The sequence below is a fragment of the Paramisgurnus dabryanus genome, chromosome 2 (genome assembly GCF_030506205.2).
Source record: "Paramisgurnus dabryanus chromosome 2, PD_genome_1.1, whole genome shotgun sequence".
In the NCBI taxonomy this organism is placed as follows: domain Eukaryota; kingdom Metazoa; phylum Chordata; class Actinopteri; order Cypriniformes; family Cobitidae; genus Paramisgurnus; species Paramisgurnus dabryanus.
The window spans coordinates 16,584,799-16,602,430 of NC_133338.1; the positions used below are offsets into that span (position 1 = coordinate 16,584,799).

General features: G+C 38.2%; 2 protein-coding genes across 2 annotated transcripts; one reads left to right on the forward strand and one right to left on the reverse strand.

The window, feature by feature from the left end:
- Positions 1–4,719: 4,719 nt before the first annotated feature.
- LOC135783668 (HMG domain-containing protein 3-like) lies at positions 4,720–8,287 on the reverse strand. The gene is made up of 11 exons (XM_065294425.1): positions 8,149–8,287; positions 7,849–8,042; positions 7,633–7,774; positions 6,913–7,557; positions 6,707–6,840; positions 6,357–6,476; positions 6,225–6,272; positions 6,030–6,113; positions 5,859–5,945; positions 4,912–4,975; positions 4,720–4,770 (listed from the first exon to the last, which is right to left on the reverse strand). Exons 1-8 carry the CDS (start codon positions 8,285–8,287, stop codon positions 6,099–6,101), a joined length of 1,437 nt encoding a protein of 478 aa, XP_065150497.1. The 3' UTR covers positions 4,720–4,770; positions 4,912–4,975; positions 5,859–5,945; positions 6,030–6,098.
- A 4,786-nt stretch (positions 8,288–13,073) lies between these two features.
- Positions 13,074–14,139, forward strand: LOC141281635 (zinc finger protein 862-like). Its single transcript, XM_073813605.1, has 2 exons — positions 13,074–13,178; positions 13,543–14,139. Exons 1-2 carry the CDS (start codon positions 13,081–13,083, stop codon positions 14,111–14,113), a joined length of 669 nt encoding a protein of 222 aa, XP_073669706.1. The 5' UTR covers positions 13,074–13,080; the 3' UTR covers positions 14,114–14,139.
- The last annotated feature ends 3,493 nt before the right edge of the window (positions 14,140–17,632 follow it).

Sequence of the window (17,632 nt, forward strand, 5' to 3'; positions counted from 1 at the left end):
GGCTCTCTCGCGCAGGTGCAGAGAGCCGCGCTCTGTCCGAAGGCAGATCACTAGGTAGTAATCCTGTTTATGATATGCATTACAAGGAGTTGTAGCAATACATCCCTCGTGTTTTAAATATAAATCGCGTTCCGCTGGACCGATGCTTTTAAAGGCACCTCTGAGAGGTTTATATTTTCCCCCGCTTCACAAGCCGACCGGACGTGACATGGGGCCGTGGCAGCATCGACGATCCCATTTTTTTATTCGAAGTTTGAGGTTGTGACTTAATTTCGATCGATTTCGATTTAAAATCTAAATCGTGACACCCTTACTGCATACCATACAATTTTAAAGAATTTAAAGTTAGAAAATTATGTTTTACGCAAAGCCTGCAAATCATAGCTACTGGGTTCAGGTTTGTGCTTCATACAGACCAGTGAATTCGTCACTTGAACATGCTTTGAACATATGGTCATATGCTGAAATAGAAAAGAGCTCCTTCCAAACTTCTGTTATAAAAGTAGATTCTTTAATTCTTTAGAATTTGATTACATGCTGTAGGATTAAGTTTTGTGCTTGCATAAATGACTAGTGTCAAACCTGCTCATTAGAAGGGGATCACTCCCCTGGGGGGTAACAGTGTTTCATGCATTCTGACTTAAGTTTAAGAGTTGGCTTTCTCATGCTAAACATAGGCCAAGTGTCCACAAAGCAGTTGGACGTGTTACAGAGTATTTCTGTGTATAAAGTGTTGCATGACTCGTGACTTTTGGGCGTAGTCATAGCTTTAACAAAGCCTGGTCTGTGAAACCATGCCCCAATGTCTTAACATGAATGCTACAATTTGATGGATGCGAGTAACGTTACACAACATTGTCAGTGTCAGGCAGAAAACACACAGAAGATCCCAGTGCGGATAACAGAAAGTTTATTAAAATAATAATGAAGTTAACTGACAGTAGCACGTCTGGGCGCAAGGGCCACTCCGAGGCAGACGGCTGGAGGCGGGGAGCACTAACAAGCACTGGGGAGATAAACCACACACGTCCGGGCTCCGGCCACACAAACGGACGGTGGGAGAGAGTATAGTACAACAATTATAAATATACAAAGAGTCACAGAAAATGTTCCACTGCCTTGAGACGGGGTGAATAATCCACTGTGGAAAGACAGGGTGAGTTGTTTAAATGTCGCGGAGATTTAACCAGGCAAGCTGGACCGCAGCTGCAGACCCTGAATGGGTACGCTAGACAGCGCCCAACCATCAAGCGACGGAGCTGCGGTGGAGAGAGTGTCAACACAACTTCTCGGAGAAAGCAGAGCAGTGGATGACCTGGCAGATAGCACAGCAGTCCTTAAGCAGGTAGAAGAAGAAAACAGTCTCTTTAACAGTCACAGAGACAGTATCTTGAGAATATTCCTGGGCAGCAGAGGGCACAGATTAAGGGTGGGAAAATAATTAATGAACAGACTAAAACTATCAGAAACACACGAAAAGACAGGACTAGAAACTAGCAGGGCTCGACATAAAGGACTGCCCGGTTGCCCGGGGCCAGTGTGAGAGACGCTCGGGCCAGTAAACAGTATTGTCACTTGCCCGATCGGGCCAGTGCTCCCGCCCCCGTCACAAAAATATATTTTTTGGCCGCGGCCGTTTGTCTGCATTTATTCTTATGAAACGTTACCATCGAGACGCATTTTAAGCGTCGCGAACGTAAACTTCTTAGCAATGTCATACATTTTCTCTTACCTTATTGGTTGTTGTGGACACTGTTGCGTGTTTTGCGTAAAACGTCAGCTGGTAGTAGTAGAGCACAAATACGTTAAGATGGCGGAGGCGCCGGCGCATTCTAATTATGAGGCAAAACGTAAAAGAACCTTTTTAACATCTTGGAAGCAGGCATTTACATGGATAAAACACGACGAAAGAAACGATGTGATGTTTTGCACAGTTTGTCGTCAGTTTCCAGGTAAAGCAGACAAGTCGGGATCCTTTTTCATTGGCACCAGCAACTACCGCAAACAAAACCTCGAAGCTCACGAAAAAAGTCGACAGCACATAGCGTGCATGGTTGCTAAAAGGGTTGCTGATAACCCTTCATCTGGTCCACTGAACTTAATGGTGAGACGTATGAATGACGAGAATTTCCAGCGCATCGAGAAACTTGTCAACACAGCATATCACGTCGTCAAGAATGAACAGCCATTCGTGTCATTTGAAAAGTGTATTGACTTGCTTAAAAAAAACGGAGTTGATGTGGGTTCTCAGTACCACACAGATGTTGCATGTCGGAGGTAAGAAATCTCTCGTTTAACATCTTTACTAATAGTTAACTCTTTCCCCCATGTATGTATCGCTGCAGCACGGAGACCCGCAGGTGGGATGAGTTTACGCCGCAAGTGGGAGGAGCTTGCACCGCAAGTAGGAGGGATTTCAGAAATGTGCAAGTAGGAGGAGTTTACGCCGCAAATGGGAGGAGCTTATGCGGAAATCCTGCAAGGACGGCGGTGAATGAGTATGGCAGGAAGTAGCGACAGTAATGAAAATAAACGATCAAATATTTAGGTCCCTGATCATGGTTTGATTTCTTACAGCTTTATTGTGTGTGTATCCAATACCACTCACTATTACGTTGAAGTCACGTCACGTCTTTACATCTTTTACCATACTTTGTTATTATTGTGTGTGTCCAATACCACTCACTGTCACGTTAAAGTCACGTCTTTACACCTTTTACCATACTTAAAGTGATGGTGTTTTAAATTCGTCAGGCTGTCGGCCTTATTTAAGCACATGTCTGAATATTAGCTACATATTCTACAATATCAAGTAAATGAACATATTAAAATGTGATGCAACTGGATTTAGTGAAGTAAATGTGTAAATACATGAAAACCATGTGGCTAATATAAAAAAAAAAAAGAGTTACCATCCATCTTTACTGCATAATTTTTTTAAATAGCAGACTAATGTTCTTCTGAACATGTTACACATATATTACATTTAAATCTCAGGGTGGATAAATTTTTTTTTAATGAATAAAATCATGTACCAGTCACTCAGAATTGATTGCAAAAGTGTTTATTTTGTTTTATTTTTGTTGAATTTTTGGTTACTTGTGAGGAACTCATTAGAACTCATTAGAACTGATCTGCAAGCATTCAAAACTGCAAAATCCAGGGTGGAAGGTTTCTGAATAAATTCCCTGGAGCTCACCTCGCTTTCCCTTCCCAGCATAACCTGGTGGATACACAAGAAGCACAATAAGAACTAGGGTTTATAGTTGAGAGTGAACATTTAAAAACATTAAGAATAATTTCTCAGCTCTGTAGGTCCATGCCATGCAAGTGAATGGTGTCCAGAACTTAAACTCCAAGGAATGTCATAAGTAAATTAGATTTTTCATTTTCCTTTAGATTAACAATTAGTTTATTCATCAACAATTTACACAAAAAGTACCAGGTGTGCAGCATTTGTACTCAAACCCACACTCCAAACAAGTGAAGATTGAGTACATTTTCCAGAAGAGCTGTTTGTAGCGAGACGACTTATTTTTCCAGCATGTAACACCTGAGGTGAAAAACAATTAACATAGCATTTAACATTATCAATGATGTTGTTGTTATGCATTTAATTTTTTAATGTCAATATTTACTTTCTAGCCATAAGAAGTGTGCCTGATTCTTAAACTTGTCATCCCTAACTATGTCCCTGAACCTTGAGCAGGTCAATGACAGGGTCATGTAGGCAGCATCTCCTTCTTGAAGAACAACTTCAAGAAGTATGCTCTTCAGCAACGCTCCTGATAACTGAAAAGATAGCAACAGTTAGCACAGGCTGTTAAAGAATGTTAAAAAGCACATTATAGAACATTCAACTACCTTGAAGATGAAGCATGATGGAGGGTCGTCGTCTTTTAACAGCTCATCCTTAAAGAAAAATATAAGTGGATTAAAATTGTTCTATGATACACATTTTAAAATCATCATTACAATTGATTATGCATACCTTGCTAGAAACAGAGGGCACAACTGGGGTTTGGTCTGCTAAAATGAAGTAATTTAAAATTAGCTGACCAATATTATAGTTATATAATTTGAAACCCAGCATAGTATATGTATTTTGTTTTATATCAAAGTTCTTACTTTCACATGCATGTTCAATTTTTTTTCTTACCAGATGTTTCAGGGAGTGCAGAACATTCTTCTTCTTCTGAAAGAGGATAAGAATAAAAAAACTGGTAAAATTATCCATACATTTTTAATTTTACAAAAAATATTAGCAAAATATAAAAAGCTGACAATACCAGCAACAACAGCTCGTTTTCTCTTTCTCCCATGTCTTCCACAATTTGATTGTCATGCAACAAATAACAAATAAAGTAAGAAAAAGAACAAATTAAATTAATTGAATGCAAGGATGCATTACATTAAGTACAGGTAATTTTTTTTCACACTTACTCTAAAGAGAAATTGTCAAGCAAGATGGCACACCACCATTTTCTTATGTTCTTCATGTTAAGCTGTGTACATAAAGTAATCATTTAGTACAATTTTCAATTATATTAAAATGCAGCTACAAAAAACAAATACTTACTTCAGTGAAGTCAAACTTCTGTCCAAGAATAACATACAGTGCATACTATAATATACAAGAAACACCAAAAAAGTTAAATGGGTAACAGCAATTGATTACACCTCGATGTTCCTCATTTACAGTACATATTATGTACTTGCCATCAAGACAAACACTCCACAGTTATTTGACAGCCTTTGTCTTGCATTGTCCTAGTAATGAAATCAAAAACACCATAAATGATTAATTGATGTGATAAACACACAACAACTTGTAAATTAAGAACTTTATACATTACAGCAGAAGCTGTGATCATAGTCATATGGGACATCAAAAAAAAAAAAAATTCCTACCGTAATGTCATTTAGGACAGTCTCCGACCATTGTCCTGGTGTCCCAATTTTTTGGGCAAGATCTCTATCAATTAAAAAAAAGACAAAAAAAGACAGAGGTATATGAACAATAAATAAAGATGAGCAAAAATGCTTACTTGCAAGCATGGAAATAAATTTGGAACAGTTGGGTTGGAACAATTTGAATGAACGAATGAACAAACAGTAAGTTAAATAAGATAAAAAAAATGTATGGTCTAAAACTGAACTACCATACAATTTGACGTCAACATGAAATCCAAATTGACCCAGTTGTACTTTTCTTGCTGTGCGAGACTGATCAGTGCACATGTACGGAATGGATATTAGCAGAATAGATATTATATTCACATAGATGTTATAGATATATACACACACAAGTTTAACTCGCATCAAAAAAGTACAAAAAGTTGGAATTCAGTTTCATGTTAACCTTATAAGAGGAACAAAAACAAGCAAGCAGTATGGTTTCAAACAGAACTACCATACTGCTGTTGTGAACATTTGAAGGACCTGTATAATTGAGTGTATCTGGCATCACTTAAACCAGAGCCACAGAGCGAGTCAAGAAAGAACAGTTGTCTTTCCTTTCGCTTCATAATCTGAAAAATGTCCGAGAACACTTTTACCTATTATAGTGCAACAAACTTTTCAATAAGGCAACTTTAAATGGATTGAAAAAATTGGTTAAAATTTTTATATATATAATATAAATAATATATAAATAATATATATATATATATATATATATATATATATATATATAAACATTTGGTCACATAAAAACATGACATTAAATTATAATTTAACCTGTTAGCCTGCACCCCCACTTATCCCAAGAAATTGCATACCGGGACTAAAACAGATACAGTTCATGAACCCTTTGCACTTAAAGTATAAGTATGGTCTCATTTGAAATATTAACTTACAGCAATCATCCAATGGCCTTGTTCCCACTTTAAAAGGCCTGGTTTCCAAGATGGAAGTAAAATGACATCTTTGTTGCAAATGTCCACCTTTAAAGAATAATTTATCCACACACAAAGTGTTATAAATCTTTAGGAGACACAAAAAAGTATATACACAGAAAAAAAACGTACAGAAAAATGGTCCAATGGGTTTGCAGAGGCCGGTGGTAACCAGGTCACTGAAATGTAACTGCTGGTCACTCAGATGTCAATGTTCTGTAACACAAAGTAGATTTTACAGTATTTACACAATGTTTTAGTTTGTTTTGTAATTTACATTGTATACTGTTGATATGTAGTGCACTCGTATTGTAAATACTACAATACCCTTATGGACCCAATTTGTGCAATAACCCTTAGACAGGAATTCAGAATCTGCATAAGAGGCACAAAAATAAAATCTATGATAATGCAAATTACACATCTAACACATGAGTGCATGTTACTCCATTGTCTTACCATGGCCTCTACATTCTTCTGTAGTCCTAATGTCAAGAAGTCCTCACGGGTAAGTGTTTCACCATAGACGCGTACAATATGCTCCTTAGGATCCATGGCCTCATCCAGTACACGTGAAACCTAAAAATGAAAACATTCCTCATATTAACTACAATTCTATCTTCTATAGGCCTTTCATTACTATTGTTAAATCTCAATTGGTTGATAATTTATATAATTAACATACTTTATATAATTGTATGTCTCAGCCGTTAAACTGCTCAGTGTAAAATTATGAGACATCGGTATGATTTTCATTAAAGCTGCTCTGAAATTTTGTACAATATTATAAAACTGGCTTGACTTGATACCTTGTCCTGTAGTTCTGCGTTCAATGGATGTTGCCAACACCTGGAGCTAGCACTGACATTCTGCAGTTTAGTAATAGCCTCATCTTTTTGCAGAACCTTAATGGTGTCAGCATTTGGGATATCTTGAGATAGACCTAAAAGGGGAAAAAATAATAATCGTAGTACACATGCTCATGCAAAAAAAGTATGTTACAAACAGATGTTACCTATAATAAGTTGCCCATTCTTGTTCATGAAGGTTTGTCTGGTTCCCATTAACTTCTCTATTTTCTCCACCCTTGAGGTGTTAAGCTGGGTGTTGTGATGGTGGACTATATTACGAATTAGAAAGATCTGAGAGCTGGGTGCCATCATGTTCAGAAAGTAGTTGTTTTTCTCCATTTGAGAAAAGAATTGTTCTACTACTTGGGTATTAACCTTCCCAGCCAGTTCTGGCACCAGAGCAGTTCTTCTTAAAAAATCCTTGGGATCTTTCGCATTCGTTTCATGTAGTTTATCATATAGCACATAATGCTCTGAACTTCCTGTTGTAGGATGCCCATTGATATCGGGGGGATTTCGTGGCTCTGTTAACCAGGGAAGATTAACCTTTACCTCGCCCTCTTTGGCTAAAGAAATGTTTTCTTCTGTAGGGCAAAGTAGTCTTCCCTCATGTGGAGCAAATGGCAACATCAACGGGTCCCTCAGATTCCCATGTGTTGCCAGACCTCTGGCAAAATCATAAATGGTAACATTTGGTAAATGTTGCCAGGACAGTAAAATATCAACATAGTCTCTTGGACTTTCCGCTCTCATGTTGAATTTCAGGCTGTATACCACTCCACATGGACACATAACTGCAGACCAGCCTCCTAAAAAACCATCAATTATAAAAAATATAAATTCTTTAACTTCAACAAAACCATAATCAGCATATGGTGCCTTACCTGATGCACCCCATATTTTCTCAAAAATCTTATCATAAGTACTCCTACTCCTAATCTCATTATGAAGCCTGAGGATAAGGTCTGTTTTTGAACCACAGGGATCCACCCCACAAGCTTTGCACAGTTTCTTGACATCATCAACCTGTAAAGTTGAAATTTTTTGTAAAACTATGATACATATTCACACAAACAAGAAATATTACAAATAATCCTGACCTTCATTTTCATGACTTCCTCGAGAAGTCTGTCTTCAGTGATGTCTAGCTCTGCCTGCTCTTTTGTTTTTGCTGGGCGGTGTACTTTTTCCCACTCTGTGTTTAAAACCACATCAGATTTTCGAGTTTCTGGTCCAATCCACGGTGCCCAAAAACCAAAGGTCGGCTTGACAACAAATGGATTCTCCTCCCCAACTACATGAGAAAACATTTAAATATATGTTGTTTTAGTTTGTTAATCAGCCATTCAATAGAGGCAGGTACAATTTACTTCAGTGACAAAGAAAAAAACATGTCTTACCCTTTACAAACCCAAGGGAAATAATATTCAAAGACAGAGACTCCCAGAAGTCTCTCAGATTAACTTCCCCAGTATAATCGGTTGGATCCGGTACCTCACTCACTGCGTAAGGAAACCAACATTCTTTCTTCCTCACCATATAAACAAAGCCTAAAACAAACACTGTCAGAATAGCTTTGTTGTGCATGCTGTCATACTGAAAACTCCCTTTTTATGAAGATCCATAATAACCACAGGAGGATGAGAGCCACAATTGATGCATGCATATTTGTAGTCATGTTGCACCAATGCTTCAAAATGTAGGTAACCATGAAACAGATGGTTATGTGAAGGAAGCTTTAAACCAGATGCAAGTTCCATTGCTTTGAAAACTCTGCCTGCTGCATTATGAGTCTACAGACAAATATAAAAGTGTTATACTTTGTGCCAGATATTGTTACTTGGTAACAATAAGCAGTAATTAGGACTCTGGGAAGGTATAATAAACAATATATACAAAGAGAGAAAGAGAGCTTCAATTTTTAGGAATAAAGGCACATTTAAAATGTACAGGGACCATACCTGGAGTGATGCCCTTAAATACAAACACAAGTGGAAGCCCATGAGAATATGATTGTTAAAGTTGTGGATTCCATGTTCCCAGTCTTGGTAACGGTACTCCATTCCACATCTTAGACATTCCTTAAGTATGTGCTTATTCCTGAAATTAATAAATTGATTAGACACATATATGTGAATATAACAGCATGCTGTAATATTTAATTTCTTATAACACTTACCTTCATAGACACATGTCAGTGTCACAATCTTAGCTTTTGCTGTGATAAGGATGGGGTCACTTAGAGGCAAGTTATAACCACATTCAGTGCAGAACTTTTCTGATGGTACAATATGCTTTGGTGGGGGAGGATCAAACACTCCTTTGCAAAGATTTTCAGGAAAACTTGTTGGATACCGTTTTTTATCCATGATATACTTTAAAATTCTCTGCAAAAGTTCTTTTCCAAGTCCAAGCGGCTTTTCCATCTTTTCCTTGTCATCTTCTTGATGACCATCCAAGTTATCTTCTTCTGTTCCAGTTGATTTGACATTTTTAAAAAGGTGTCTATTAGTTTGAAAGAGGAACCACTTTGCGATATACTTATGTGGGCAAGACATACGTGCATTAACACAGGGACAATGCCAGCTGTTTCTCTGGGCATCATACATAACCATCACCCTTCCCAATCGACTGTAATATGATGGTTTGTTCTCCAAGACAGACACATAATGCTTTTTGGGTGGCCCAATTTTAACACCCACAGCAAGTGGAGCACTTTGGTCTGTTGCCTCCTTTAGTCGAGCAAGACACATCTCTTTCTTGTTATCTGTAAACCATTTTTGCTTTACAAGCTCACTCAATGTGTCCTCCTCAAGATGACAGGTGTTTGAGGGAGATGAACAAAAGTCAAGTGACCTTAGGTGAGAACATCTAAATGCTTGATGCCCACTCCTACCTGCTACATCATAAAACAAAGAGCAGTCATCCATCTCACATTCACTTGGACCTCTCAGCTTTTGTTTAACATGAACAGGAACAGGTGGCCCACAGAAATTTTTGGCAACTGCAAAAATACCATTTCTTGCATCAATGCACTGGCTGGCAAGGTGGCGATCTGCACACACGTCAATTTTTTCAGTTCTATGCTTTCTTCGTATGTGTCGTTGTAAATTTTTCAAGTATAATGTCACATTACATTTAGGACAGGAAACTTTTTTTTGACTTGATTTATGATGTCTTAGCTCCTGCTCCACCGATGGTAGACCCCAGTGTTTCTGGTTTGTGGTAGAAGGCTGGTCAGTTGGTCCAGAAACTATTATGGGCTGCTGGTCCCTGCCCTTACTGGCCATTGCTGATGGCTGGTTAGTTGGTCCACAGTCCATGGTTGGCTGATGGTCCCTCCGCTCACTGGCCATTGCTGATGGCTGGTTAGTTGGTCCACAGACCATGGTTGGCTGCTGGTCCCTCCGCTTACTGGCCATTGCTGATGGCTGGTCAGTTGGTCCATGAACTATTATGGGCTGCTGGTCCCTGCCCTTACTGGCCATTGCTGATGGCTGGTTAGTTGGTCCACAGACGATGGTTTGCTGCTGGTCCCTCTGCTCGCTGGCCATTGCTGATGGCTGGTCAGTTAGTCCATGAACTATAATGGGCTGCTGGTCCCTGCCCTCACTGGCCATTGCTGATGGCTGGTCAGTTGGTCCACAGACCATGGTGGGCTGCTGATCCCTCCGCTCACTGGCCATTGCTGATGGCTGGTCAGTTGGTCCATGAACCAGAGTGAACGATTTTTCGCCCTGGTTATTAGCCACAGTCCTGGTGGCTTGTCCACCTGCACTCTTATCTGCTGTATGAATAAGCAGGTGTTTTGTAAAGTCAGTCCGACGTATTACTGTTTTGTCACAGTAACAACAGTGGTAGTGAGCTGTTTTGCGACACAAGAGGTGGCATTTATAGATTTTGAAACCTGAAATAAAAAAAAAGTTAACAAATTTCCACTTTTGTCAATAATTTTTGGATACAATATCCTATTCATAGTGAATATAATAATATTTTGGTCAACTTACACCCATGTACTACCACCCAAGATAAATGGGACTGAAGGTGGCCTGTTGCCTGGAAGTTTTCATCAAATTTTATATTGTCCTTAGGACAGAGCGGACAGTGAAATTTTGTGCACTTGAGGCACTGGTATGCCTCAAGAGTGTCCTGCACATCTTTCACTGATAAGTGAACCTAAAATACAATAACATGCGTTTCACATTTATTTCACTGATTGTTATGAGTAATACATTTTATAAAAATAATATTAAAACAAATGTTTCAATTACATTACATTACATTGTGGTTTACGCAGAAAAAAGCATAACTACAATGAAAACATTGCATGCATTGTATAATTAAATTAGGAGTTGTAAAGTTATTCTAATATCAAATCCATTTACAAAACGTTCAAGACATTTACTATTTGAAAATCAATGCAGTCCTAAAACGTACAAAAATTACACTGCCACAATACCTTATTATGGTCTTCAGAATCCATAATCTAGAGAGCAAGTTGTAGAAATAGAATTCAGAAAAGATTTGGTCATGCACGTTACAGATTTTGTAATTTGTGTGCTACTAAAAAAACTACAGAAAATGTATTTGGATACACTTTCCCCCTTATTTTTAAGTACATCAAGACTAAAAACAGCGTACAAACGCCATTATGAAATGGTCTTCTTTAAAACTTATAAACTACATAAACATTAACTTTTATAAAAACCTAAAATCTGTACAGCAAACTTACCTCTTCTTTTCAACTTGCACGCTGACATGTGAACGCGGTTTTCTTCTTTGTTTTCTGATGGATCGCAAAAACAAAACTTACACATTACCGCCACCAACTGTGTGGAGCATAAACACAGGTGATACTAAATAAACCAATCAAAATCCTCTAGAAGTTTATACAGCCCACTTGCGGCTAAAGCTCCACCCACTTGCTGCTAACCCACCCATTTGCAGCTGGCTCCGACCTCCGTTTATACCCATCTCCTTTCCCCGCCAATTATGAGTTTTTAAGACAATCCACATTTCCGGTAAACCCACTAGGTGTCGCTCTTATCCAATTTATAAAACACTGAAGCATTTTACTGATCTAATCTGATCTCTAACAAAAGTCCTTACAAAAATGGAGTTATCTCAGAATTTTGTATTTTAAAGGAACCTATCCGTGTTAAATAAAAATGAAGATGGAATGAAAAAAATATATTTTTGTTGGCAAAAAAAGACAGCTGGCGGGGAAAGAAATAAGTCAGCTAAATGCTCCACTATAATATAAATATGTACTATATATTTTCTATACTTCTATTTGTTTCCATCACGTTATGATTTTGACCTGTTATAACTTCTTCTAAATATTTATAATTCTAGATTCACAGAGACTATCTTTGAGGTTCTTTGGGAAGAGATGCTAACGGAGATTAAGGCAGCACACTTCATTAGCGTGCTGGCAGATTCTTCTTCAGATTCTAGTGGAAGAGAGTTGGAGGGTGTTTATGTTAGAATCCTTCACAAAAGTATTCCCAGAAACATATTCATTGGAGTGGAAGAACTGCCAAATGCTACTGCACCTGGACATTACACTGCCATCAAAAATGGTAATGAAAAACACATCAAAAGAACTGTGTTGTAATGATGCAAAATTTTTAACTCTTTGTATTGCTTTAGCTCTTCAGAAAGCACATCTTCTTGATTGGAGGGAATAGATAGTAGGATTTGGCTCAGATGGTGCGGCTGTTATGGTGGGGAAGCATGGAGGTGTTGCAACATTGATGAGGCAAGATGTTCCACACCTTATTAATATCCACTGCTTAGGTCATGGATTAGAGTTGGCTGCTCTTGATACAATCAATGCCCATGAAAAAATGAAGAGAGTAAGTATACTTAATCTGATTTTGTTTAATCTTTCTTTTTATCAGTTGTCTCAGACTTAACAAAAATACCCATTGCAGGTAATGGATATGCTTAAAGGACTGTATAAGCAGTATCATTATTCCCCAAAAGCTTGGAGAGAGTTAAAAGAGGTGGGGGATATGCTAAACCAGAAGGTATGGAAGCCCACTAATTTAGGAGGAACAAGGTGGGTACCTCACATGGAGAGAGCTCTTGACACTTTGATAAAAAAACTACAGAGTCATGCTGACACACATTGAGAACACTGTAGCAACAAGGCAAGTCTTATTAACATACACAATGCAAACAAATACATTTTTTTTACCTTTTTGTATTTATTGTATGATGCTGTTAATATTTAAATCATAAAAAAGTATCATTAACGGTATTTCAAATAATTTTTAATTTATCAAATGTTTTTCAAATCATTCCTCTGTAGATCTGCAAGTGCTGACATGATTGGTCGAGCCAAACAATGCCTTTATTTACTCAAGGATTATGAGCAGCTTTCATTCATTGTGCTGGTGCAAGACATCCTTAAGACCCTTAGCAGGTATGTTATAATTTATAATTTGTTTGTTAAAATAGTACTGTAGTTTAGGTATACAATGTCACTTTTTGCAGTTTAAGTCTCAAACTCCAGGAGGATGGCCTGACCCTACCACAGGCTTTGCAAGCTTTTGAAGTAGCAGTGCTTAGACTTGTCAGCATGCAGATAACACCAGGGGAGAAGCTTGAGGTATTCCTTGACCATACAAAAAATGAGGGCAAGTTCCAGACAGTCCAGTTTTCCAATTTCACTGAAGATGGCAAAGGGAGATTCAATAGGTAGATTAGTTTAAAAAAAATGAGGGAAGGTGAGGATACTTTATGTGATTTAGTTTAAAAAATTTATTGAAAATGTTTTTATGTCATAGAATGAAAGCTGAGCTCCTGAATGCAGTTGTGTCCAGCCTGCAGCGGAGGTTTAAATGTGTTGAGTCGGAGAAGGTTCTCCAGGCAGCAAGCTGCATCCTGGATCCAAGAGAGTGGCCAAAGGATACAGGAGAATTAGCAAGCTATGGAAATGAAGAGCTCTTGTTGCTAACAAACCACTTTGCTCAAGTTCTGGATCGTATGGGCTGTGACTGTGATGCTGCTCGACACAAGGAATGGCCAAGTGCTAAGGTGCTCATCAAATCTTTACTTCCAGGCCTGCAGAAAGATGCCTGGAGAGATTTCTTCCTGGATGATCATCGTCAAAATGAGTACAAAAATCTTTTGCTGATTGCCGAGCTGTTACTTGTACTTCCTCTGTCTACAGCTGCTTGTGAAAGAGGCTTCAGTTCAATGAAACGAATTAAAAATGACTGGAGAAGCAGCCTTTCAGTGGACTCACTCCACAAACTTTTATTTATTAGCATTGAAGGCCCTGAGTTGGACAGTTTTGACGGCAAAAAGATAGTTGAAAGGTGGCACTCTCAGAGGGCTCGGAGGGTATTGCTCTAGAATAGAGACAGTGTTTCTGATCTTTTGGCAGTCCAAACCATAACAATACTGTATAAAGTGTTCTATGTACAGTAATAACACTGTTTTAGTAATGGTAAGTAATGGGTTAGTTTACGTTCTTGCTAAGATTCCTTCATGAATTCTCTTTTGTGCAGTTTTCTTTCTGAAATATCTGAGACCATAGCCCTGACAGGCTACTGATTAATAAAATGTGTACAATAATATTTGACTTTTGAATTAATATTTTTAATATGTGACACAAAAATATTTTTTGGTGGGGCCAGTGAAAATTTTGGCAGGGCAAGTGAAAACCTGAACCACTGGCCCCACCGGGCCAGTAGAAAAAAATATTTGCATTGGGCCCTGACTAGCAAAGCTAGTAGCTGGCGAGAACATACACAGACTAACTTGCAACCAGAAACTGAACACACAGGGGAATAAATACTGAACCGATAGGCCATCAAATGAGCTGCAGCTGTAAGTGACGCAGGTGAAGGAGATAACAATCACACCCGTGAGAGAGACGCACACGTGAGAACTGTCAAAACAAAACACAAACACAGAGAAACCAAAACATAGCAATCAATAAAACTGAAGTCATGACAGTCAGTACCTCATATCCTAGCCTTCCTCTGCTGCCACTGGATGAATACAGCCCTTTCCACCGCATGGAACTTCCTTGAATTCTGTCTCCAAAAAAATAAACCTATATTGGCAATAGTAATGAATGTCAATGGCAGCACACTTTTAAAAGAAAATAAGATACCAAAGCCATATTTACCACTTGTGCCTTCCGATTTCAAGACCTCATTTCCTTGGGCATCAGTTATCACGTAGGATTCACCAGTACCAACTGCTGTTTTTACTTTATCCAGCATGGTGGGGACGTTTGCCTCGGATTCGGTGAAACGAACCACCACCACTTGGCTGGATATTATTCTGCCTATTTCCACGAGGTGTATGGATCTAAAAAGGAAACACACTACTTCTGAACATGTAAATGTGACACATTAACCTTCAATACAGAACAATTAACAGTAGCGTAACATCCAGGGTTCCCACACCTTAGTTAACTTCAAATTCAAGGACCTTTCGAGGACTTTCCAGGTCCAATACCCTCAAATTCAAGGACTAAACGTGGGGACACATTTCAAGTGAGACCTTTTAAGATACATTGTAACAGTTCCCTTTCGAGGGAACTCGTGCTGCGTCACAGCTGTGACACTTTGGGGAAGCCTCCAGGGGTAAGTGTGTCTGAATGTTTATATCAAATTTAACCAATGGTGAGGCTTAACGACAAAGACAGGGTGATGTGGGACCCAGGAAGTATATCGCTATTTGAAATATTGCCAAAGACAGCGTTACAGGGACGCAGGAAGTATGGCAAGGGAGACGCAGCGTCTCGTTCCCTTCTCAGGGAATAACAGTTACATACGTAGCCCGGGACATTTTCATTTGTCAAACACAATTATGCAAAAAAGCATTTTGGTATGAATCAACATTCGCATACAGAAGATATAAGCATTTAAAGTGAACAGTTTAGCACGTGTGCTTAAAGTCTAGAATTTTTATGATATTATTCTACACTACACAGGGAATAATATTGATTTTTTATAAAAAAACTTCTTGTATAAAATAAATTCAAGCACTTCCAATGACCTGCATCTATGTATGTATATTTTCAAAAACTTCCCAGGCCTTGCATTTCTCCCCCAGATTCACAAACTTTCAAGGATTTCAAGGACCCATGGGAACCCTTAACATTTTAACAGTAATAACATTATAAATCTGACAAGTGCTGTTGATTGACACACTGACATCTAGTGGATTTTTGTCATAATATAGCTCAACTAAATAGTAAAGATTGCTCAATCAGCTTGAGTAAAGTTAGGTACTCCTCTCAATAAAATATAGGGACTCAAAATCTGCTCAAGCATTGGGTTGAGCAGGCAGTTAATTAAACTTAACTAGATTATAACAGCATGTTGATGTGAGGTGTGTATGATTTCTTTAGCTTAATTTATTAAGTGTGAAAACTTGATTAGCACTCAGTTTTATTATATTAGTTAAGTATAAAATGTGCTGACTGCCTGGTTGGATTGTGTTAGCCTGTCGTTTTGCAAAGACGATTGGCAGTTTTAATAGTTTTGCCCTCTACTGTACTTAACTGTACTTAAATGTTAAATCAATTCATTTCATTTGAATTTTTTTTTTCTTATTTAACATCTTTCGAATGTTATAGCCTACAGTCATTCTATCCATGCAGCAACTGATGGAAAAGGGGGTTTTTGATGCTGTTGTATACTTATTGTAAAAATGCCAAATATACATTTTTGAATTATTCTTGAGTCTTGTCCTGCCTCTACATAACCCTTAAAATATCTGACTGTAATTTAGTTACTGCATATGTAGATTCCATCTTTATTGTAGCTTATTAGTTAAACTTAAGAAGGTTAATCAATTTACTGTTTAATTCAAAAAATTAAAACCTTTAAGGAACTTCACTTTCACAGTTGCACACAAATGTGTGCAGGAATATACTATTGAAAGCATAGATATGTATGAAGGCTAGATGTCTCGCCCGCGCTGCTGGCCAATTGAACGTCCGCATTTGGCGGCCATCTTACCACATGGCGCTCGCTCACTCGTAGCATTGTGTTTAATGGAGCATTTACTTTTAAATGACCATAACTTGCTAATTTTCTATCGATTGTCAAACGGTTTGGTTTGTTATAAACGTCAGAGGTGTACGTATGACACTGCATACTTAATGAATAATTTTCATGAATCATGTTAAAGCATCCAGAATTATAGCCACGTTAATAACATTTGTAAGAAACCAAACCGTTTGAAAATCGAAAAAATTTGAGCAAGTTATGGTCATTTAAAAGTACCTGCACCATTAAAACACAATGCTACGAGTGAGTGAGCCGTCTGAGGTAAGATGGACACCAGGCGATGTCGTTGATCCACCGTAAGACATTTAGCCTTTATACATATCTATGATTAAAAGCAGCAGCTTGCACAGTTAACCCTAACAGGGCCCTTGTACATCAGATCTCAATTTCTGTATATTAAAGTATGCTTATGTGATTTTTTTCATTGAATAAAAGCTGGACATAGCACAGAAGTATATATTAAAGGAAAGGACAGTTAAAAATATTAACGCAAAGGAAATGGCTAACGTTAAATTTACCTTTGGTAAGATCTTGGGGTAGTCGCTCTCGTTGGTGGATTAAAATTAAAGACCTGTGGTGATGCGGACGGCTGCAAGAAAGAAAAGCTTCATTGAGGTGTAGCTGGGGATGTAAGAGCAGGCCTCATAATGTCACCTCCGTGCACCTCATAATGGCCCCTGTCATTCAGATCCACGCTGCAAAAATCGCCATTATCCATCGGAAATACAGCTACGTTGGTCGAGTCTGTTAAGTAAAGATTGGCCATGTCCACCTACAACGTTAAATAAATATGGTAATATGACATAAACAAACGCCCCACTAACATTTTAAAAGACATGCA